This window comes from Leopardus geoffroyi, chromosome C1 (genome assembly GCF_018350155.1).
Source record: "Leopardus geoffroyi isolate Oge1 chromosome C1, O.geoffroyi_Oge1_pat1.0, whole genome shotgun sequence".
NCBI classification, from domain to species: Eukaryota; Metazoa; Chordata; class Mammalia; order Carnivora; family Felidae; genus Leopardus; species Leopardus geoffroyi.
Window position 1 is genome coordinate 85,100,689 of NC_059328.1, and position 24,158 is coordinate 85,124,846.

Genomic DNA, 24,158 nt, shown 5'->3' on the forward strand with positions numbered 1-24,158 from the left:
CCCTGACCACACTGTGCAAACAGTGCCTCCTCCCCAGGCACTCTTCATCCCTTTACCCTTATGTTTATAGTCCTTATCCTACTTTATCCTACTTTTTAATGGAAGTATTTTTCTTCATAAATAAATGTGTGTAATGTATTTACATATACATATGTAAATATGTATGTATATACATTTGCAGGAGTTGGCAAACTATGACCCAGGACAAAATTTAGCCCTGGCCTATTTCTATATAGCCACAAGCTAGGAATGTTTATTATTATTATTATTATTATTATTATTATTATTATTATTATTTAAGGGATGTAAAAGGGAAAAAAAGATAAATAAGCAAAAGAAATTGTATGTGTGGCCTGTAAAGCCTAAAATTAATTAATTTTTAATGAATTAATTAATTAACTATCTGGCCCTTTATAGAAAAAGTTGCCAGTTCCTCTGTTAGTGTATTGTCGGTGTCCTCCCACTAGAATATAAACTTCTTGGGGCCAGGAATTTGTTTGGTTTACTGTCATATACCTAGCACATAGGATTGTGCCTGCTACAAAATAGATGCTAAACAAATATTTTTCATGAACAAATGAACAAATGAAATGAATGAAGATAATGAGCCTTAGCAAGGTCTGGTGACTTGTCTAGGGTCACACAAGAAGTTGGAAGATGAACCAGTATTCAAACCCAGATCCATCTGGTTCCACAGCTGAATCCTGCAGTCTAAAAGCTGCTTGCAGCAATGATATAATCATCCTTGTTTTCTATTCAAAAGATCTTCATTAGACTGTCTCTAACATGCTGTTGGATAAAGGATCCCGTGAGACAGGGCATGGAAGGAGAAAGAGACACTGTGTGTTGTAGAAAACCTTTAATAATTATACCGTAATAATACATATCTGATATCAAACATATTCAATGTGCTCATATACATCATCTCTTCTTAACTTCACCAAATTTCTGTATAAAATTTAAGGCAGGTACCATATTCTCATTGTACATGTTATATAACCGAGTTTCAGGGAGTTTAAAGGAATTGGTTGTCACAAGCAGTGAATAGCAGACACAGAATAATCCAGATCTATCGCTTTTAGTATGGACCTTTCCATTCTACCAACCAACATATATCCCCACAACTCTACTGATGGACGGATGTGCTACCATGGATGGAGACTGATTTTAATAGAATGTCAGTCACGCCTCAGTAACTTCTAAGAAACCTGAAGTACTATATTTTACTTGGAATTCTATAATAGGTGAGAAAACTTCTTTAGCTACAAATGGCCAACTACCAATAGCCAGCAGCAGCAGGAAAGTCAGAACTTTGAAACTGTAGCAATGAGTGGGAGAATGGTCAAGCAGACCACACCTTGGGCTTTTATTGGTGTGACAATAACACAATATTTTTTAAAAAATTTTTAATGTTTATTTTTTGAGAGACAGAGCATGTACATGAGTGGGGAAGGGGCAGAGAGAAAGGGAGACACAGAATCCAAAGCAGGCTCCAGGCTCTGAGCTGTCAGCACAGAGCCTGTCGTGGGGCTCAAACTCATGAACCATGAGATCATGACCTGAGCCGAAGTCAGACACTTAACCATCTGAGCCACCCAGGCACCCCAATAGCACAATATTTTTGCACTGCCAAATCCATAACCATCTTAAAGAAGGAAGCCAAAAACTGACAATTATCATAGCAGATGCTAATACCCATGGCTGTCACCTCCTGGACTAGCTGCTCTATCTAATCAGCCATCCTCTGAGGCAGCTGACTTTACAACATAGAGTATTTGGCTGAGAAACTACATGTAATCCATGGCAGCCAAGGGTCAGCCTTACTAACTGCATGAATGCTGGTGGCTGTATGTTTTTATAAAGGAAGAGGTCACGACATCACACCCCGATGTTAACTTGAATCTGACAAGCAGCTGCACTCTGGTCAAGATTCCAGGTCAGAATGTTTCCAACAGTCCAATTTCAAATGGCTCTCTCTTGGCCCCAATAAGTTCCCTTACACTTCATTAGGCCATGTGTGGGTTTTTTTATTGTTGTTGTTTTGTTTTTTGTTTTTTGTTTTTCAGAAAATGTAGCCTCTATAAACAGCAGCATCTGAGGCCATCATACTAAGTTTTGTCCGTTTCTCATCTCTCCACCCTATTCACTACAGTATGTCACAATTCTTAGGAAACTGTGAAGTTAAAATGAAGTGTCATTTTCAATGTTAGGATATACAGGGTTTTGGAAGTGATAGTTTTGATTATTAAATTAAGTCTAATAATTATAATCTTATAAAGTGCTGATTAGCTACAAAAAAATTATTATAATGTTTTCTCCAAATAATATGGAGACTCGGGTAAGAAAAATCGGTAACCTAGGTAATAACTACAGATGAACCATACCTTGTGGCTCAACTTCAAACTTAAGTCTCTTTATAAAAGAAATTTCTCTATTTCATTTGGAAATAACATTTGTAATTGCAAAGAAGAAAATGAGGCAAGGTTCAAATAGTTTACCTAAGGAAAAAAAAGATGTTTGTTTTAACTTGAAGATTGTTACATCAAAGTCAGGTGTTATGTACCTTCTATGTACTAAATCTGATGGTTAGTGTAATGCTATGTTCTTAAAAGGTATCTAGATATTTACATGCAATATTCCAAGGAAAGTTTATATATGGAGAAGACATATTTGGGAACTCTACGTTTGTACTGTCAAGCAGTAAAAAGTGCATCTTTCTGTTGTCAGACTTGAGAAGGAGATCCAAGATCTTGAAAAGGCTGAGCTGCAAATCTCAATCAATGAAGAGGCAATTCTGAAGAAACTGAAATCAATTGAGAGGACAACAGAAGACATAATAAGGGTGAGCATTAACATTTAAAACTATGAGTCCCTCCCAGAATGAGTCTACAAATAGTATATAATTCTTCAAACTACATCCACATTTAGAATTTCTGTTTTAAACTGAACTGTTTTAATCATGGAGAACTCTTTTTCTTATAGTCTGTGAAGGTGGAAATGGAAGAAACATCAGAAGGTATGTTTTTGAGCAGTCTATTCTATGTCTAACTACATTTTTTAATAAACCCACAGAAACATTTCCCATTATTGTAAATATATTCTAAATGTATTTTGAATTAATATTAATTTTACAGAGTCAATTGAAGACATCTATGCTAATATCCCTGACCTTCCAAAATCCTATGTGCCTTCCAGATTAAGGAAGGAAAGAAATGAAGGAACAGAAGATGATGAACAGAATAGAAAAGGTACATGAAAAATCTGTATCCAAAGGCAGGTTCTCAAATTCAGATTTTATAATGTCAGATATTAACAACCTGCTGTTACATCTGATGCTTCAGGTTAAGCAACAGTCCATTTTAAAAAGTTCCATGAGGTATCTGAGTCACTTGCATAGGTAGGGATAATGGAGTTATAGGGACAGAGAAGATAAAGGATTGAGAAAGACAAACTCTTAAAAGCAAAGCTCCCCTGCTCAAAAATATCTCTCCCCAAATATTCCATCAAGTAGGCAATCTCTTAGATTACTGAGATCCTTTATGAAAGTAAAAATATCCCTTGGGAAAGTTAGGCATTATTTATCCCCATGTGGAATGGTTTTCATAAAACTAATACTTCCAAGCCTCCAGAAAAAATGAAGGCTTGTATGGGGCCAGAGAGGGAATCTTTGAATTTCAGACCAGAAAAGGAAGCTACACTCTATAAGTAGGTAGCAGTCATTCATTTAAATATTCAACAAATATTTAGTGACCACATACTATAGGGCAAGCTCAGTTCTTGCACTAGGAATACAGTAGTGAATAAAACAGCAAAAATCTCTGCCTTCTTGGAGCTGACATCCTAAAGGAGAAAACAGACCTAAAATTAAGTAAATAAATTAAAAGTATCAAATTAGGCTGTGAAAATACTAAAGAATAAAACAGAGGTGGGGGACATGGAGAGTGGGAATGGGGAGGGTTGCAGTTTTAGTTGGGTAGCTGGGGGGAGCCAAGAACCACCAGGCTACCGAGGAGGTATGAAATCAAGATGGGTCCAAAAAGGAAAGTAGGAGGTCAGAGCAGAAGCCAAAGCACTGCCACATTGTATTTGGGCCCAGATTCCTAATAGTTCTTAAAACTCCAGTCATGAGGAATTTGCCTGCGCCTTGAAGCAAGGCTCATCCACGCAGTGTCCTCCAGTTCACTTACTTCAGTTCAGCTTATATTGCTCTATTTTTTTCCTCCTACTTGAAAATTGGAATGAAAGAAACACAAAAAGAAGGCAGAAGGAGAAGCATGTGATTCTTGCCTTCCTCCTCCCTCTTCAATACCAGTTCTACATTTAAACAGCTCCCCTGCTGTGAAAACTTTAGAACACTCCTCTATGATTTCAGCAGGCTGCTGGCCCACACAGCAAGGATGTGACTTAATAAAATATACCGTGCTAGACCTTTTACCTGCTGTAATGCCTGGTGCAACCCATTCTTCCTAGCTAACAAAGAGGTCTGACTCCTCCCATTGGATAATGTAAGAGTGCGATCTGTCTTGTTGGATTTATTAGTTACAAAGAGGATGTTTTTTGGTTTCCCAATGGAATCATCAGCTTCTCTTCTCCAACCAGCTTTTCAGTCCCGTTTTTTCAGTAATTCCATACATCCTTACATAAAAACCTAGGTCATTACGGTGCTGGCCTTTACATTGATTGACCTTATACAATCAATGAATAAAATCAAAAATTTTAAAAACAGACAACAGCATCTCACATGAAAGAATATCAAAGGGTATACTTAACATAAAAATACATTGTGAAAGCAGGCTACTGTATAAGAGAAAAAGTTAACTAAATCGAAGATCAAATTTCTCTCCTGACAGCTTTGTACGCCATGGAAATTAAAGTTGAAAAAGACTTGAAAACTGGAGAAAGTACAGTCCTGTCTTCTATACCTCTCCCATCAGATGACTTCAAAGGTACAGGAATAAAAGTTTACGACGACGGGCAGAAGTCAGTATATGCAGTAAGCTCTAATCATGGTGCAGCATACAATGGCACCGATGGCCTGGCACCAGTTGAGGTAGAGGAACTTTTAAGACAAGCCTCAGAGAGAAACTCTAAATCTCCAACAGAGTATCATGAGCCTGTATATGCCAATCCATTTTGCAGGCCTACAACTCCACAGAGGGAGAAGATAACTCCTGGACCAAATTTTCAAGAAAGGATAAAGATGAAAGCTAACGGACTAGGTAATGATATGAATGAATCTGTATACACTATGGACAATGGACTTTCAGAGGAGAGGGACAACAGCTTCAATCATATCAGCCCTGTTCGACCGATACCTCAACCCCGATCAATGACTCAACAAGCCAAGGAGATGCCCGACACCCTACAAAAGAGGCTGATGACTCCTTGGGAAGAATCAAATGTGATGCAGGACAAATATTCACCCTCTCCAAAGGCAAGAATGAGTCCCAGCGAAGCAATAGCTGGGAAGCCAAAATACCAGGATTCTTCTCCTGCTTGCCAGGAGGATGAGGAAGATATCAGATACAATATTGTTCATTCCTTGCCCTCTGACATGGCTGATACAGAACCCGTGACAATGATTTTCATGGGCTACCAGCAGGCAGAAGACAATGAAGAAGAAAAGAAGCTTCTGACAGGGTATGATGGGATCATCCATGCTGAGCTGGTTGTGATTGATGATGATGAGGAGGAGGGTGAAGGAGAAGCTGAGAAACCATCCTACCATCCTGTAGCTCCCTACAGTCAGGTTTACCAGCCTGCCAAACCAACACCACTTCCTAGAAAGAGATCAGAAATTAATCCCTATGAAAACACAAACCACAAATCTCCCCACAAAAATTCCATATCCTGGAAAGAGCAAGAAGAAAGCTTAGGCAACCCGGTTCAACATTCTCCACTTGATGTTCAGATAGCTGGAGATGGGACTGAGGACCCATCCTTAACAGGTAATGAAAATAACAAGGCTTGCCACTGCTGTTTAATCGTGTGACAATCTTCCTTTTGTGTTAACAAGCCCTCTTGCTTTCAGCTTTTTTTGACCACCTCATAGAATAATACACACTAAGGGTTTTTTTTTCTTTTCTTTAATTAATAATGATCTGATTAAGTCACTTCAAAAGATAAAATGAAAAAAAAAAAAAACAGTTGTTGCCTTATTTGGATATTGCATTGATTGACCTTAGAAACTTGAAGTCTGTCTTCTGTCATAGTACGGTACTGCTTGTGAATGTATTTGGATTACTAATATACTGAATCATCTATATCATATCTTTTCCCACCAGAATCTGATGTCAGCTACTTGTTTGTGCCTGTTATTTAAACTTCCTACTTAAGTTAACAAGTTGCCTTAATTTTGCAAGAAAAAACAAGAAACAAATTTTATTCAGTGTGATATTTTATTACTTTGCTATATCTCATTTCCCTATGCTTTTATAGTTTAACTTTACTTCCTTAATTTTTCTACATTTTAAAACAGAATGCCAATTTCTCTTGCATTATCTATAACATCTAACTTTCCATAGTCTTCCCTAACTTAGCAATTTTTTTCTATTTTTTTCTATTTTCTATTTACACTTCTCGGTTTCTATAAAGTTTTATAGCTATCTAGCTTTTTTAGCATTAAATGGAAAATTACACTTTTTTCTACAAAAGTGACAGCTCATCAATTTTAAATTCCTTGTTATCACTTGAATATCATATTCTACTTCTCATTTATAAAAAAATAAATAAGATTCTGACAAAATTAATTATAATAGCTCTACTTAACCTTAGCTAAAGACCTAAGTCAAATTACTCAGACATATAGGTTCTGAATGTGTTAGTGGGATGATAATTTTAAACGTTTCTAGTGGAAAGATTCTCATTAAAAAGCAATAAATGTTAAGCTCCAGCTAATTCAGCAAACAGAACTTGATAATTCTATAGAAGTGTGGTAGTACTTGCACAAGTGAGGAAGTGTTCTTTTGCAACTCATAAGCTCAATTTTGGGTTGACAATAATACAAGCAAATGGGCCTCTTCCATTCTTTTAAGTAGTTAAATTAGGCATACCAACTGAAATTTTAATTATCTGAAGAATTTCTAACCTGTTGGTAAGTGTACACTTACCTTTCTAAATCAGAGCTGTGTGATACATCCCCACAATGAAAATCTGCTAAAACTAAAAGTTCCTTTCCATTTTGAGAATGAGTTTTGCTTGCTAATAAGATTTTGTGAACTAAATTCATTTTTAAAAGAACAACACAGTAGGGGTGCCTGGGTGGCTCAGTGGTTAAGCGTCTGACTTCGGCTCAGGTCATGATCTCTCAGTTTGTGAGTTTGAGCCCCATGTCGGGCTCTGTGCTGACAGCTCAGAGCCTGGAGCCTGCTTCTGATTCTGTGTCTCCCTCTCTCTCTGCCCCTCCCCTGCTAACAGTTTGTCTCTCTCTATCTCTCAATAATAAAAAAAATGTTTAAAAAATTTTTTAATATAAAAAAAAAGAACAACACAGTAGACTTAGAAGAGAAGGAACACATTGATTATGGTCAAGAATAGTGACATTCCCTACTATAAAATCTTCCATTTTTGCACTTGGATGTTAGCCACCTCCTCCTGAATGCCCCTATTCCTTCTTCCCTACCCATGTCAACACATTTACCCCACAGAAAAAGACAGGAAGTGACTAATGTTTCCAGACAACACTAATCATGCCACTGAACTAAAATAATGAAAACAGGAAGACCTTTTCCAGACAAAGTAACAATACAAAGTTCTGTACTATCAATCAAAGCCTATTATAAACAGAATGCTCCAAATTCCTTGCCTTCCATCATGATATTGTTTTACATTCCTGTTTTCCAATTCAGTGCATGGATTATAGAGCTGCTATATTTTTAAATGGATTTTTTAAATAAGCACATCATATTGACATATGCTCTCACCCCCAGAAGGCATTCCCATACATATATGGCTATAGAATATTTAGCCACCTATGCAATTCAATTTCACAAACACCACATAGGTTGAGCTTCTCCCCTAAAACTGCAAAAATGCTTACTGAAATACTTGAAAATCCATAATTTCAGTCAATTCCTCTACTTATGGTATAGGTCACCTACTAAATATAAATATTCTTGGAAAGCCTAATAGTTAAGAATTATTAGTCTCTTTTTTCTTAGTGTAAATGTTGTTATGAGAGCCTTATCTAAGAGCAATTTTGAATTAGGAAAAGAGCACAAAGGAGTAAGAAAGAGGGGAGAAAGTGAAGATCCAAATGTCTCAGTCAAAACTTTTGAACGGGTGAAGTCATGACAAGAAAATTCAGCAAAGTCCATTGGCTAATGTAAATATAAAATGGTCATGTTCTAAAGTATAGCTTAATGCCACACACATCCACCAGTGAGTGGCCCCAGTGCACTTTTACTGGGACTCCTCTACTATTCCCACCAACTGGGCAGCTGGCTTTCTTTGATAGCCCTTGCCAACCTCTTCTTGTACTCCTAGATCTAGTCACCCTTCTTAGATATGTCAGCATCACTTCAGGATGATAGAGGTGGGGGACCTCAGCTCCAAGGGATTCACATGCTACTGGTGTCAAAATTGCCAACCTGTGGCAATCATTAGGAAGCAAGGAATGCTGAGTGTAAGGAGACAAGCTCTCTTCCACCACGTTCAACCAGCCAAAACTATATGTCTGAATTGCTGTGGGGAGAGCAAGTAAAGATCAGAAAAGAGCAGAAAGGAGGAATAAAAAGGGGAGCTGAGGGCCCAGATTTTTTTTACCTGCTACACCTTCCTATTGTCAACATGTTCCAGCCCTACACATCCACTTGAAACTCACACCATCTACTTGCCATAGGCCACAAGAAAAAATAGCAGACAGTTACAATCTAGAATTCTTTTTTTTACCCCTAAAGAAATGGGACAGTGAGCTACTGGATTACCTCACTCCTGAGGATGTGCACATCCAGGATGTCTTTCAAGAACTTCACTGAATGTCCATAGCACCAAGGCTGTGCCTGATTTACTGAATCTCAAGTTGAGGAGTAATTGTAAAGAGGAAGACTTTGTCCCTGCCTTACAAGATACCTTTAAAAAGTCCCTTAAAATGGACTTTTCCCCTGCTCTCTTTTTTTGGTATGGCCAAGGCAGAGGTCCATAAAATCCAAGAGTAGAAAATATAAAGCCTTGCTTTCTGCCTTCAGTTCACTTCCTGCTGTTGAAGTATAGGCATCTCCTTAGGCCTGACCATCCAACATCTCCCAGCAATAGAGACCATCCTCTTGGCTACAGAGCAAAGGTAATTCTCTCAGCTAGCCCTAAATTCAAGGAAATATTCTTGACCCTGACACTAGAAATGATCATTCTCCTTAAGGTTCCATGGGAAATAATGCTCCTTGACTTCATTTAAATGAAAACATTTCATATAAGTAGAATAACAATAAAAATTATCATAGTCTTTTTACATTATTGGATCCCCCATCACTTCTCATATTTGTAAAAAAGAGCTCCTTAGAGATGGGGTCATTTCATTGTTAATAGACAACTAATATATGACCAGAAAATGAGACACATGTCTTCCCTGTTATATTTTTTTCATTAAATAAAATCTTGCAATCAGTTAAAGAGCTGGCTCTTGGGCCATATTACACATGAATATAATGATCAGTGCCTTGAAAGCATCTTTCAATTTTTGGAATATGACTGAGGCAGTATACTTTAAAGTCCTAAATATTAAGGACATGATACCAGAACATCAGAGCAGCGTTGTGAATTCTAAATCTACATTAAAAAAAATGGTTTCTAATTCATATTTATTATTAGCAATGGAATGTGCTCAAAAGGTATACTGTCATTTGAAAGTATATCTTTTTTTAAGTTTATTTTGAGAGAGAGAGTCCAAGTGGGAGAGGGGCAGAGAGAGAGATAATCCCAAGTAGACTACGCATTGTCAGTGCAGAACCCAATGCAGGGCTCCAACTCTTGAACCATGAGATCATGACCCAAGCCAAAGTCAGACACTTAATGAACTGATCCATACAGGTGCCCCAAAAGTATACTTATAACATATCTCGACAAAGATATAAGTTTATAATTATTCCAACTCTTAATTAGTGGTTCACATTTTTTCACTCACAAGAAATTTGTTTTTGTCATTCTATATCCAAGAATGGATCCCCTTGGGATAACCAACTTTGATGACCTAAAAGATAACTCAATCATGAATTAAAGTCATGTTTTTAGTTTTAGTAGTGCATAGCTCAGAAATATGACAAAACATAGTCACTGACATATAGGAATTTATCTAAGGCTAATAGTGAAATTGTGCACTAATCCTGTATTTACTCAACTTATGCTGTGTTTGCCTTACTAATTTTTCTAATCTTTATAGAAATAGGTTCCTTCTAGTTCTGAACCTGTTTCAGTCCTAAGTTAACCATAGCTTATTATTTCTACTATCTTTTTGTGCTACTAAAACAATGCTCACATTATTGGATAAAATCATCTGAGGTATGTTTCAAACTTTCCTGCATTCTATGAAATGGTCATTTAGAGTGAAAACTAAAGCTTTTTTTATAACTTTTTTTTTTTCAATTTTCAGCTTTAAGGATGAGAATGGCAAAACTGGGGAAAAAAGTTATCTGAGAGGTATATCATCTACCCAAACATCCTTTGGAGAAGAACCTAAGAAACATTTGCCAACTTCCCTTCTGGATATTTTGTTTCTTTTTCCTGAGACTCAAAAAAAGTATAATTATAGCCATAGTAAGCCATGTGGATAAGCAGTAATCATTATTTGTGAAAAATTCCAAAACAGCTAGGGAGAACAAACGCTTAACTTTTCCAGTTACTTGACACAATTTGTTGGGGGTGGGGGGAGAAATCAGCATATTTTTATTGTATTGATACCAAAGCATTTCTAATAAGAGTGTGTTAAATTTAAGAATAAAGTTATTTAAAATAGCCTGACTATGTTCTTTTAACTGACATGGTAATTTTGCTAATACAAAAATTGAAAGATCATAGGAAGCCACTACACCTCATCACAGAATTATTCATCTACAGCTCTAACAAATAAGCATGATATCCCAAGTCAACAAGGCATTAAGACATTCTTCTCCTAAGGACCAGTTGATTTGGTAGAGACTTCAAATTCTTCGCATCCATCCCAAAGGTGCATACAATAATCATCCTCATATTTTGGGACTAGATTTGTAGTATCTTGATAGTCCTAATCACTTTGCATATGATAACTGACATGTTCATTCTTCTTGAAATATTACCTTTTCTTTCATTCAGTTCAGTGTGAACTGCATGGTGCAATGACTGATTATGACCTAAGACTACTGGATGGAGGACTTCACATGTTCTCAAAGAATATAAATCTAGTCTAATGTTTGACCAATTTTTGTATACATGTTAGAATCCTAATATTAAAACCTGATAAGAATGTTTACAGTATGTCATTTCTAAGTATTCTTGCCAAGATGTTAAATCCTAATTTGAAGAAGAATATTCCTATGCCAATTCTCTCCTACTCTGCCTTATTGTACTGCCCTCCACCTAACGCTCTCAAAATCCATCCTCACACATCTTCCCTGGATCATACCAGTGCATTTTACTCAGGTCCTGCAAGTCCTTCAGTGACTAGTCTGTTTCCTCTCAGAGCAGAAACTGAATTTCTCTTTTGAGGCTATGATGAGACCTTATCTTGGTTACTGGTGCGGAAGTAATGAGAGGTAAAAGCAGCAGATCCTAATGAGGACAAGCTTAAACCTGCCAAACATCAACCTCAGATGGATTGTTTGCAAGGGCAGTTGTTCTATAGCAGGAGACAGCTCCTCTCCTGGAGGAGACTGGGATCTGGGAAATCTGGAGGTTCAAATTTCAGAGACACTTCAACACAAACACCCTATCCAATGGTCCCATTCCTTCCCTCCCATGGCTCTGAGTTTAGCATAAGTGACTTGTCACATCTGCACGTTCTTTTGTAGGTCTGCCATCCTTGTGACTAAAGCATTGATTTTTTTTGTTTGATTGTTTGCACACAAGTGTTTATTAGAACACTGCCTGGCACCTAGTAAGTGATCAATAAAGAATGAATTAACTAATGGTTCAGAAAGGAAGAGATGTAGTCTGCAAGGAGGGATTGCGTAATACCAGCTGGCCTCAGGCAACATGAGCCAGAATCTGGCCGGCAGATCTCTGGCCCCTTCCCAAAGGGCATGGGCCAGTGTTGGTGCATAGAAGTGGCCCAGCATGGCCAGAGGATACAGAAGGCTGGAGCTGGTCTTTTACCTATGGGTGAAGCTGGAGCTGCTGTGGAATTGGCTGCCAGGTGGGCAGAGGGGGCCTGAGTACAAAGCTGAAGCTGGTCAGTCCAGGCAGCTGAAGTGAGGCTGTACTATCCCACACACCAATCCACTGACTCTTGTGTTCAGTAAAAAGGAAGGAAAACTGAAAAACGGGAGTGAGGTGCCTTGCACTATTGCCTCGCAGCAGCCCTCCAGCACCCTCTATTGGCAAACCTAACATTGTGTCAACTGGCAAAGGAGAGATGTTTACAGGGTCAGGATCATAAGGCAGGGCATAAGATGGATTTGGAGATGAAGCATTAAATGGTGAAGATAAAGACGAAGCCTCAGGGCTCCTGGGTGGCTCAGCTGGTTGAACATCTGACCCTTGGTTTCAGTTCAGGTCATGATCTCCTGGTTGGTAGGATCAAGACCCATGTCGGGCTCTGTCCTGACAGTGCAGAGCCTGCTTGGGATTCTCTCCCTCTCCCTCTGCCCCTCCCCTGTCCTCTTTCTTTCTCTCTCAACATAAACTTTAAAATAAAAGATGAAGCATTACACTAACACAGCCCATCCGTTTTTCTTTTATCTTTTTCTTTTTTCCCCCCTTTTTTCTAAGTAGGCTTCATGGCCAGTGTGGGGCCCAAGCCCAATGTGGAGCTTAAACTCATGACCTGAGCTGAGATCAAGAGTCAGGTGTTTAACCAATGGAGCTACCCAAGGCACCCTATCCCACCCATTTTTCTACTCAGCTTCCAGATTTATCCTTACACATACATTTGAACATTTAAGAAACCAAAAAACAACTGTTTCCATCTAATAAGATCCAACAATCCTTTATATAAAGATTTCACCCTGTCCCTAAAAGGAGACACACACTCTCAGGAGTCACTGTTTCCACAGATAACTACATTAGACATTGTTTTTAAGAACAGTTTTAGATTAACAGAAAGATTGAGAAGATAATACAAAGTTTCCACATACTCCATACCCTTTAATTTCTTACATTAATATGGTAAACTTGTTATAATTAAATGAATCAATAATGATACATTATTAAATCTCATTGTTTATTCAGATTTCCTCAGTTTTTACCTAATGTCCATTTTTTGTTCCAGGATCCCACAGAGAAAACTACATTACTTTTAACTATCGTATCTACTTAGGCTCCTTTTAGATTTTTCTTGTTTTTGATAACCTTGACAATTTTGAAAATTACTGGTCAGGTATTTTGCAGGGTGTCCCTCTATTGCAAATTGTCTGATGTTTCTCTCATAATTAGAGTGGGGCTGTGAATTTTGGAGAAGAAAGATCACAGAGGTAAAGTGACATTTTCATCACATCATATCAAGGGTACATACTTTCAATGATTTATTACTGATGATGTTGCCCTTGATCTCCCAGCTAATGTGTTTGTCAGGTTGCTCCACTGTAAAATTGTTATTTTCTTCCCCTTCATATACTGTATGCTTTGGAAGGAAATCACCATGCACAGCCTACACACTTAAGGGAGTAGGGAGTTAGGCTCCTTCTCCTTGAAGGCAGAGTATCTATATAAATCACTTCCAAATCTTTTGCACAGATTTGTCTATTCTTCCCATTTATTCATTTATTTATTTATTTTCAATCATTAATTTAAACCAGTATGGACTCATGAATGTTTACTTTGCATTTGAGTTATAATCCAATTCAACACAATTTGCTGCTCAAATTGTTTCAATTTGGGCCATTTCGGTTGGCTCCTGTATGCCTTTGATGTACACCCATAAATGTTTTGAACATGAGTCTTTCCATTTCATTAGATCTTTAGTTTCTTGCAACAATATTTTGTAGATTTCAGTGTGCCAGTCTTCCATTTCCCCAAAATTTATTACTATTTTTTTTTAAGTAGGCTTCCTGCCTAGTGTGGAGGGAGCCCAACAGGGGCTTGCGCTCACATTCCTGAGATCAAGACCCGAGCAGAGATCAAGAGTGCACACATAACTGACTGAGCCACCCAGGCACCCCATTCCTATTTTATTCTTTTTGATGCTATTGTAAATGGAATTGTTTCCTTAAATTCACTTTCAGATTGTTCATTGCTAGTGTTTGGAAATGCAATTGATTTTTGTATATTGATTTGGCATCCTGCAACTATAAACTTCTTGAACTCATTTATTCTAATAGTTACTGGATTCCTTAGAATTTTCTATATATATGATAAGGTTATGTCATCTGTAAAAAGTGACAGTTTTACTTCTTCCTTTACAGTCTGGGTCCCTTTTATTTCTTTTTCTTGCCTAACTGCCCTTGCTAAAACCTCCAATACAATGGTGATGCAAAGTGGTGAAAACAGGCACTCTTGTCTCATTTCTGATCTTAGAGGGAAAATGTTCAGTCATTCACCATCAAGTATGATGTTAACTGTCAGTTTTTCTTAGATGATTTTATCCACATTTGTTGAGTGTTTTATATCATGAATTAGTGCTTCTCTTTAATTTTGGCAACTTTTTCTTCATGTGTTTTGAAGTCTGTTGGTAGGCACATACATATTCATGACTGTAGTGTTCTTGATGAATGAATGCTTTAGTCATTAAGAAAGGGCTCCTTTTATCTTTGATAATACTCTTGGGTGGAAATGAATTTATCTAGTACAAACACAAACACTTCAGCCTTCTCGTGCTTACTATTTCATGGTAAGCGTCCACTGATTTGCTTCAACTTACCAACCTCTTTATATTTAAATCACATCATGGCTTTTACTTTTTTTACTTTTTTATCAGTCTGACATTCTCTGCTCTTTAATTGGAGTATTTAGTCCACTAATGCTTAATGTAGTTATTACTATGGTTGAGTTTGGGCCTATTTTATTATTTGTTTTATTATTTTTTTATTTGTTTTATTATTTGTTCCCTATCCCGTTTTTTGCTATTTTTCCTTTCTTACCTTTTTAAGTCATTTAAATAACTTTAGAATTCCATGTTAGTTCTTCTATTGACTTTTTATATATGTCCTATTTTTTTCTCTAGGAATTACAATATGCATTCTATTTGCATTAGAACTTAGAACTTACTAAGAACTAACACTGCATTATTTTATTTTATTTTATTTTATTTTATTTTATTTTTTAATTTACATCCAAGTTAGTTAGCATATAGTGCAACAATGATTTCAGAAGTAGACTCCCTAATGCTCCTTACACATTTAGCCCATCCCCTTCCCACAATCCCTCTAGTAACCCTCTGTTTGTTCTCCATATTTAAGAGTCTCTTATGTTTTGTCCCCCTTCCTGTTTTATATTATTTTTGCTTCCCTTCCCTTGTGTTCATCTGTTTTGTCTCTTAAAGTTCTCACATGAGTGAAATCATATTTGCCTTTCTCTGACTAATTTCGCTTAGCACAATACTCTCTAGTTCCATCCACATGGTTGCAAATGGCAAGATTTCATTCTTTTTGATTGCCAAGGAATACTCCATTGTATATATATATACCACATCTTCTTTACCCATTCATCCATCAGTGGACATTTGGGCTCTTGCCATACTTTGGCTATGGTTGGTAGTGTTGCTATACACATTGGGGTGCATGTGCCCCTTCAAAACAGCATACCTGTATCCCTCGGATAAATACCTAGTAGTGCAATTGCTGGGTCACAGGGTACTTCTATTTCTAATTTTTTGAGGAACCTCCATACTGCTTTCCAGAGTGGCTGCACCAGTGTGCATTCCCACCAGCAGTGCAAAAGAGATCCTCTTTCTCCGCATCCTCGCCAACATCTGTTGTTGTCTGAGTTGTTAACATTAGCCATTCTACCAGGTGTGAGGCGGTATCTCATTGTGGTTTTGATCTGTATTTCCCTGATGATGAGTGATGTTGAGCATTTTTTCATGTGTCAGTTGGCCATCTGGATATCTTCTTTGGAGAAGTGTCTATTCATGTCTTTTGCCCATTTCTTCACTGGATTATTTGTTTTTTGGGTATCAAGTTTGTTAAGTTCTTTATAGATTTTGGATACTAACCCTTTATCTGATATGTCATTTGCAAATATCTTCTCCCATTCCATCAGTTGCCTTTTAGTTTTGCTGATTGTTTCCTTCACTGTGCAGAAGCTTTTTATTTTGATGAGGTCCCAATATTCCATTTTTGCTTTTCTCTTGCCTCTGGAGACGTAACACTGTATAATTTTAAATAAAATGCAGACATCTTACAACTATATAGGTCTATTATCCCCTCCCATTCTTTACACTAACTTGTTATTATATTACATCCATATATATTACAAACCCCTTGAAGCAATGTATTTTTCAATTATTTGCTTAAAACAGACATATTTATTATAAAGAATTTAAGTACGAAAAGTACAAAAAGAATTTTATATTTACCAATATTTGCCATTGGTAAATTCATTTGAGTGTTCTTCATTCCATTCTGAGGATCCATGCTCTCATTTAGTATCCCTTCTCTTCAGCCTGCAGAATTTCCTTTTGCATTTCTTATACTGCAAATGTGCTAGCAACAAATTCTCTTAGCTGTCTTTCACCCAAAAAATGTCTTCACTTTGTGCTAAATCTTGAAGGATTTTTTTGTTAGATAGAATCCTTGAGACTTTTTCTTTCAACTTTAAAGATGTTATTCCACTCTTTCTGGCCTCTATAGATTCCTATGAGATGTTAGATGTTAACCAAATCATTGCTACCCTATATATATAATCCTTCATTTTTCTCTTTCTCATTTCAAGATTTGCTCTATGTTTTTTGCTTTCAAAAGCTTGACCATGATATTAAAAAGAATAACTGCCTTCATTTATATATATATGATTTTTTTTTTTTTTTTTTTTTTTGCTTAAGTTGTTTTCTGTATCATGAGTCAGTAAAGTTAAGCCTTTTAACAAATTTGGGAATTTTCTAGTCATTATCTCCTCAGATTCTCCTCTCCTTAGGTAATACCTAAAGATGCCATCATTTAACAGGCCCCTGAAACTCTGTTTAATTCTTTCCCAAAATTTTTTCTTTCTTCTCTTAAAACATGAGACAATCTCTATTCATCTATCTTCAAGTTCATGAGTTCTTTTCTGTGTCATCTCCATTCTGATATTAATTCCCTCCAGTGGATTTTTCAAATAGTTTTAGTTCTTCAGCTCCCCAATTTCTATATGGTCCTTTCATACTGTTCCTATTTCTGTGCATCTTTTTTTATTTACAGCAAGTATATTTTCTTTTATGTCATTGAGAACAGTTATAATAGATCCTTTAAAGTCCTTATTTCATGGGGTGCCTAGGTGGCTCAGTCAGTTGAGCATCTGACTTTGGTTCAGGTCATGATTTCACAGTTCATGGGTTCTAGCCCCACATCAGGCTCTGTGCTGACAGCTCAGAGCCTGAAGCCTGCTTCAGATTTTTTGCCTCCCTCTCTCTCCCTCTCTCTCTCTCTCTCCCTCTCTGTCCCTCCTCCATTGTGCTTTCTCTCTCAAAAATAAATAAATAAACATTTTTTAAAAATCCTATTTCTTGACTCTAATCATCTAAGAAGTCTTAGAGGTTGGTCTCCATTGATTATTCTTTCTTTAGAGCATGGGTTGAAAAACTATAGCCCACAGGCAAAATCTATCCCACGCCCTGTTTTTGTATACTTTTGTATTGCTCACGTTAAAAATGGTTTCTCACATTTTTGAAGGATTTGTAAACAAACAAACAACAAAAACAAAACACCACATATTCTACAGAGACCATATGTGATCCACAAAGCCTAAAATATTTTCTAACAGGCCCTTTAGAGAAAAAGTCAACTAACCTCTGCTTTGGAGAATGGGTCAGAATTTCCTGGTTCTTCTTAAGTCAGGTAATGTTGGATTATCATCTGTACATCATAAAATATTAGGTTATAAAAATACTGGATTCTCTTATTTTTCTCCAATGGATGTTGCTTCTTTCGTTTTAGCAGGCAATTAACTGGGTTAGACTGCAAACTCTTGTGTTATAACTCCAATCTGAGGTCAACTACTCATTTTCTTTGCTCTAACTGCTTTGTGTTCACTTCATGTATGTGAACACATCCAGAGGTCAACCAGAGTTGTGGGCAAATAGGAACTGGAATCCCTTCTCTTGTGTTTTCTTTCCAAGATCATCCTGTCCCTCCCCCTGATGGTGGCCGTTGGCCCAACCATCAGTTCTCTGGTTTCCTATGCACTGCCACCTAGCACCACAGCCAGTTGACTACAACTGCCCCACAGCTAAAAACTTTGAAAACAGGGCACTCTAAACAATTTTCCTCCTCGGAGTGTGGACTCCTCACCAGCATCCTCCTACTTTAGTTCACTTTTCAGGACCTTCAAGTAACTACTTTTTGAAGTTTACACTAGTTTTCTGGAGGAGACTCAGTTTGGCAGGATCTCACTCAGCCATTATTGGCATTATCAGCCATTATTGACAGTACACATTTAAAATGTATGGATTCAGGAAATTCTTATCCCAAGAATTTGATTACCATATATCAGTGTCTGATTACAAATCAAAAATGTGCTTAGGTCCTTATGGGAAACCCAGAGCACAGTAACAATTTCTTTTACACATGAATAAGACATCATATGAAGATATACTTCTAAAGATATGTTCTAGGAAGTTACTCCACCCTAAACTAGAGGTATATGACCAAGCATAAAATAAAATTACATTAACTTCTTTGATAATGAAATAATGAAGCTGATACCAACTCTACAGCCAGCAAAAACCCTAAATCTTTCCACCAAAAGATATAATCCAAAAGCAGTAATAAGACAAATATTTGTTTTACTGAGGTGAAAGTCACACAACATAAAATAACCACTTTACAGTGGACAATTTAGTGGCATTTCTCACATTCACAATGTTGTACAACTATCACCTCTATCTCCAAAACATTTTCATCACTCCAAAATAAAATCTTATTCCCAGTACGCAATTACTCCCCATTCCCTCCTCCCCCACCCCCAAGACCCTGGCAACCACCACTCTGCTGTCTCTATGGATTTACTCATTCTGGATATTTCACATAAGTGGAATCATAATATGTGACCTTTTACATATGACTTCTTTTACTTAGTATAACATTTTGGAGGTTCATTCACATTATAGCATGTATCAGTACCTCATTCCTTTCTATGGCTGATAATATTTTCTTGTATGTATGTCCCACAATTTGTTTATCCATTCATCTGTTGATGGACATGTGGGCTAGTTCTGCCATTTGGCTATTGTGAATAGTGCTGCTATGAATATCAAAAAAAAAATTTATTGTGGTAAAAATATACATACCACAAAATATACCATTTTAACCACTTTTAGATGAATTCAGCGTTATGCAAGCATCACTACTATCAATCTCTGGAACTACTTCATATCCCAAACAGAAAGTATTAAAACAGTAACTAACCCCCCATTCCTTCCTCTCCCTCAGCCCCTGAAAATCACCATTCTACTTTCTTCTCCATGAATTTGACAAGTCCAGGTACTTCAAATACATAAAATTATATAATGGTTGTCCATTTACACCTGGCTATTTCACTGAGCATATTTTTCTCAAGGTGAACATCAAAACTTTTTATAAAACAAAAATACACATTTCATTTGTAAAAATGACTAAAGTTTAACACTGTAATCGAACAGCAATAACATCTTCAACAACGTGTACAAAGCACCTTTTGCTGGAATCACTTCATTCATTCCTCACAATTGCCCTGTGAGGTGGGCTTTACAGATCAAGAAATGAGGTCCAAGGAGGATAAGTCATTTGCCCAAGGACAGGAAGCTTGTAATACAAACATGCATATGCAAGTCTCCCAACTCCATCCCCAAACTCCCAGTCCCTTTGAACTGACAGTATCGGCTGCCTCCTAGCCCACTACCATGCCACTTGTAACAGTGGTCAAGAGAGACCCATGTGGAAGGAAGAGCCAGGGAAGGCTCCTAGAATGAGGAAGCTTCTGCTAGAAGGGGGGAAACAAATGGGCATTCCAGACAGCACCATGACCATCAGTGACCTGGATGCAGATGAGCCTGGGTACTGGGCAAAGAGGAAAGAAGCCGCAAATGGATTGGAACAGTGTGTATCCTAATCAAATTTGAAAAGAGCTTAGAAGAATCCTATCTTTCAGTCCCACCTATAATGACTTATCTTAAACAAGAACTTTTGTTCTTTTTTTTTTTTCTGCTTTACCAGAGCATAGAGATAAATAAAATTTCAGCCAAAAGCTACATGCACCCCTAGAGCTTCCTAGTTGGCATCAGCTGCCAGTCGGCATCTCTATTTTCACCACATCCTGGACTGGAGGCAGGATGTGGAAGGGATGAGTATCAGAAGTGATATTCAATTCACACATTACAAATCCTGATAGAAGCCAAGTAAGCACTAAAGTGAATTTAATTCATTTATTTGATTACTTATGCCATAGGCTACCTTTGCCTTTAAGATTGGCTTCCACAGAGCAAAAAATAATAAAAGCAAAAAACAGCCTCAGTTGTGAATGTTAACCAACCACAATTTTCTAGAATTTGTTTCATCTTTTCCAAAAAACATTACTTATTTTCATCTTATAATGGAAACCATATTAAGGAAGGTAACTTATAATTTTTTTTTTTTTTTCCTGAGAGAGTGGGTGCATGTGCAGGGGAGCGGCAGAGGGAGAGAGAGAAAAAATATTTTTGGGGGGAGAGGGTGCAAGTGAGCAAGCAGCAAAGGGTAGGGGAGGGGAGGGGAGGGAGAGGTGAGGGGGAAGGGGAAGGGGAAGGGGAAAAGGAAGGGGAAGGGGAAAGGGAAGGGGAAGGGAAAAAGAAGCAGGCTCACCAGAAGCAGGTCTCCAGCTCAACCAAAGCAGGACTCGTACTCACTGGAAGCGGGGCTCGTGCTCACCCGCAGCAGGGCTCCCGCTCAACCGAAGCGGGGCTCGTGCTCACTGGAAGCAGGGCTCGTGCTCACCCGCAGCAAGGCTTCCGCTCAACCGAAGCGGGGCTCGTGCCCTCACTGGAAGCGGGGCTCGTGCTCACTGGAAGCAGGGCTCGTGCTCACTGGAAGCAGGGCTCGTGCTCACCCGCAGCAGGGCTTCCGCTCAACCGAAGCAGGGCTCGTGCTCACTGGAAGCAGGGCTCGTGCTCACCCGCAGCAGGGCTTCCGGCTCAACCAAAGCGGTGGGGCTCATGCTCAGCCACAGCAGGGCTCCCGCTCAACCGAAGTGTGCTTGTGCTCTCACTGGAAGCAGGGCTCGTGCTCACTGGAAGTGGGGCACAAGCTCACCCAATGCAGGGCTTAAACTGACAGACCGGGGCATCATGACTTGAGCCAAGAAGTCTGACGCTTAACCAACTGAGCCTCCCAGGTGCGCAAGAGAGAGAATCTTAAGCAGGCTCCACACCCAGCAAGAGCCCTACGATCTCAAGGCTGTGAGAGTTCATGACCTATGCCGAAATCAAGAGTTCAACGCTTAAGCTCTTAACAACTGGGCCACTCAGACACCCTTAAAAGTTTTTATTTTGATCATAACTTCAGCAGCAACACTGATGAAGATCTAAAGGCATTTAGTTTAACAATCACTCCTAGCAAAGGAAGTTAAAAAAAACTTTATTACAAAAACAAGAAGAAATGATGACAGGAGTGAAGAATAGGCATTTTTCAATCTGTGGATATTAACAATTCATAAGCAGAAAAATCATAATTTGGTATTAATAAAATGGCATCTATCAAGATTAAAGACTTTTTGGAGAATTCTATATGTTAATTGATGATATATCAAAATAGTGCGAAAAGATGAACCAGTTAAAAAGACAAAGTTAAAATATCTTAACCTCGGTGCTGGAAATTCAGTAAGTCCATATACTTGAAAACCAAACACAACAGGTTCATTTTCCCCTTAAAAGAATTTTTCTTTGTCATGTACAAAGAAACTTGTATTAAAATTTATTAACCTTTAAGCCCCTTATAATTGAAAACTGGAGGAAAATATTTTAGTATACACTTTTCTATACTAAAAAAAATTAATGAAACTATTTAAAAAAAAATTGAAACTGTAAGTAGCCTGGCACAGACCATGAACACAGAAGATTCACATCTCAACCCTAAGCTATTTATGATAAACACTTATATAAGGAACAAAAATAAAACTTCCATATCATTTTACCCCATAAAAGATGTAGGATACAATAGGATACACAGCTAAGGCTATTATTAACACCAAATACAAATTAGGTCCTCAGACCAAGCAGACACTGTAACATAATCAGAAAGAATGCCTAAAAGATAAAATATGCCTTCCTAAGCTTCTTTTTGCAATGTCCAGTTTTGTTTATTTCCTCTGATTAAAATATTTATATTCATTTGTTACAGAGTCAGATGAATGTAAAGGGAACTATCAAGCAATTGTTACAAATAATCATGATTAGAAAACAAACAGAAATGTAACCAGGAAAAATAATAACAGTCCCTAATTTCAGTTTCTAACTCACAACCCCAAACCCCTTACCCCACCAAAAAAAAGGCAGAAACTTTTCAAATACAAATTAAGAGTTGGCGGAATTAAGGGAAATGCCACTCCATGGTATTATCCAAGTACTAGAAATGAGTGACAGCACAATGAAACAGAAACAAAGCAGTACTTTGGTATTATGCTGCCACCCACTGGTTAGAAGTCCTCGTAGCAAATAGGAAACCCAGCCACTAAAAGAGATTAGAGTAGGAAGGAAAACAACACTGACGTTCTAATTCATTACAGCATCAGGAACTTCTAACAAAAAAGATCCACCCATATTATTTATTACCACAAAGAAAGAGAGTAGCTCTTAAATATATTTACAAGGGTAAATTTTATTAATTTTGAAATGCAAGTCTACAATCTCCAAAAGCTAGGACTTGAATCTTACACTCAAAACAATTCACATATAAAATATCATTTTACTGAATATATAAATAGAGTATTTTTTACTAAATGTTTATTTATTTATTTTGAGAGAGAGAGCACAAGCAGCACAGAGGAGAGGCAGAGAGAAAAGGAGAGAGAGAGAATACCAAGCAGGCTCTGCGCTGTTAGCACAGAGCCCAGTGTGGGGCTCAAACTCACGAACCATGAGATCATGACCTGAGCTGAAATCAAGAGTCGGAGGCTTAACCAAATGAGCCACCCAGGCGCCCATATAAATACAGTCTTAAGCAGAAGATGCATACTTGCATTTCATCACTAACAAAGAAATTATAATATTCACAATATAATTAAATGTGAATACAATGTTAGCCCCACCTCCACCTTTACCAGAGAAGTAACAGAACACACAGAAAAAAGGACATGTCCAAAACACTGTACTGGAAAACATAGTTTCACAAAAAGTCCTAAGAAAAACCATCCTGATAAACAAGTATAGATGGTTTCTTTAAAGTACCACAGCACCTTTATAGCCCAAAATACATGTACCTTAATAGAATCCCCATTTCATCCGAATGACATCATTTCTGCCTTTCCAAACAGTTATTTTCTTCAATGCTAACATTCTAAAAATCTCATCATAGAAAATATGTGATAATCACTTCTCCTCAAGTACAACCTTCCTTGGTAACACTCAGAATCACACACAAAGGCTTGATATCCTTTTTCGAATCCATAGGACCCTGCTGAAAGCTGATCCCTAAGGACCATACTTCGGAATTCCTCTACAGACATGGCCTGGTCTTCCAAATTAGAATTCATGAATACGTTCCAGGCAGTCGGTACAGGCTTCAAGTTTCTTTGGCTTAATGATAATTATCATCTGGTCTGCAAAGCCAAGGTCTTTGCTTGCTCATAGATGATTGATTGCAGATAAGAATATGATGAGAAAAGTCACATTCCCACAGATATAAACTGCTAACGCCACCTTTTTAAAAGCATGTCCCTGAAAGAAAAATTGAGAT

The 24,158-nt window shown here is 37.6% G+C and overlaps 2 protein-coding genes across 4 annotated transcripts in view; one reads left to right on the forward strand and one right to left on the reverse strand.

The window, feature by feature from the left end:
- PALMD (palmdelphin) overlaps positions 1–10,944 on the forward strand; it is a 49,896-nt gene extending 38,952 nt beyond the window's left edge. The window contains exons 4-8 of the mRNA XM_045478393.1: positions 2,728–2,842; positions 2,983–3,016; positions 3,135–3,248; positions 4,851–5,948; positions 10,583–10,944. Of these exons, the coding sequence (XP_045334349.1) occupies positions 2,728–2,842; positions 2,983–3,016; positions 3,135–3,248; positions 4,851–5,948; positions 10,583–10,626 (1,405 nt within the window). The 3' untranslated portion in view covers positions 10,627–10,944. The remainder of the gene's footprint in view (positions 1–2,727; positions 2,843–2,982; positions 3,017–3,134; positions 3,249–4,850; positions 5,949–10,582) is intronic.
- A 10,882-nt stretch (positions 10,945–21,826) lies between these two features.
- FRRS1 (ferric chelate reductase 1) overlaps positions 21,827–24,158 on the reverse strand; it is a 97,253-nt gene continuing 94,921 nt past the window's right edge. For all 3 annotated transcript variants that reach the window (XM_045478396.1, XM_045478398.1, XM_045478397.1), the window contains exon 16: positions 21,827–24,139. In XM_045478396.1, coding sequence (XP_045334352.1) covers positions 24,047–24,139 — 93 coding nt within the window. In that variant the 3' untranslated portion in view covers positions 21,827–24,046. The remainder of the gene's footprint in view (positions 24,140–24,158) is intronic.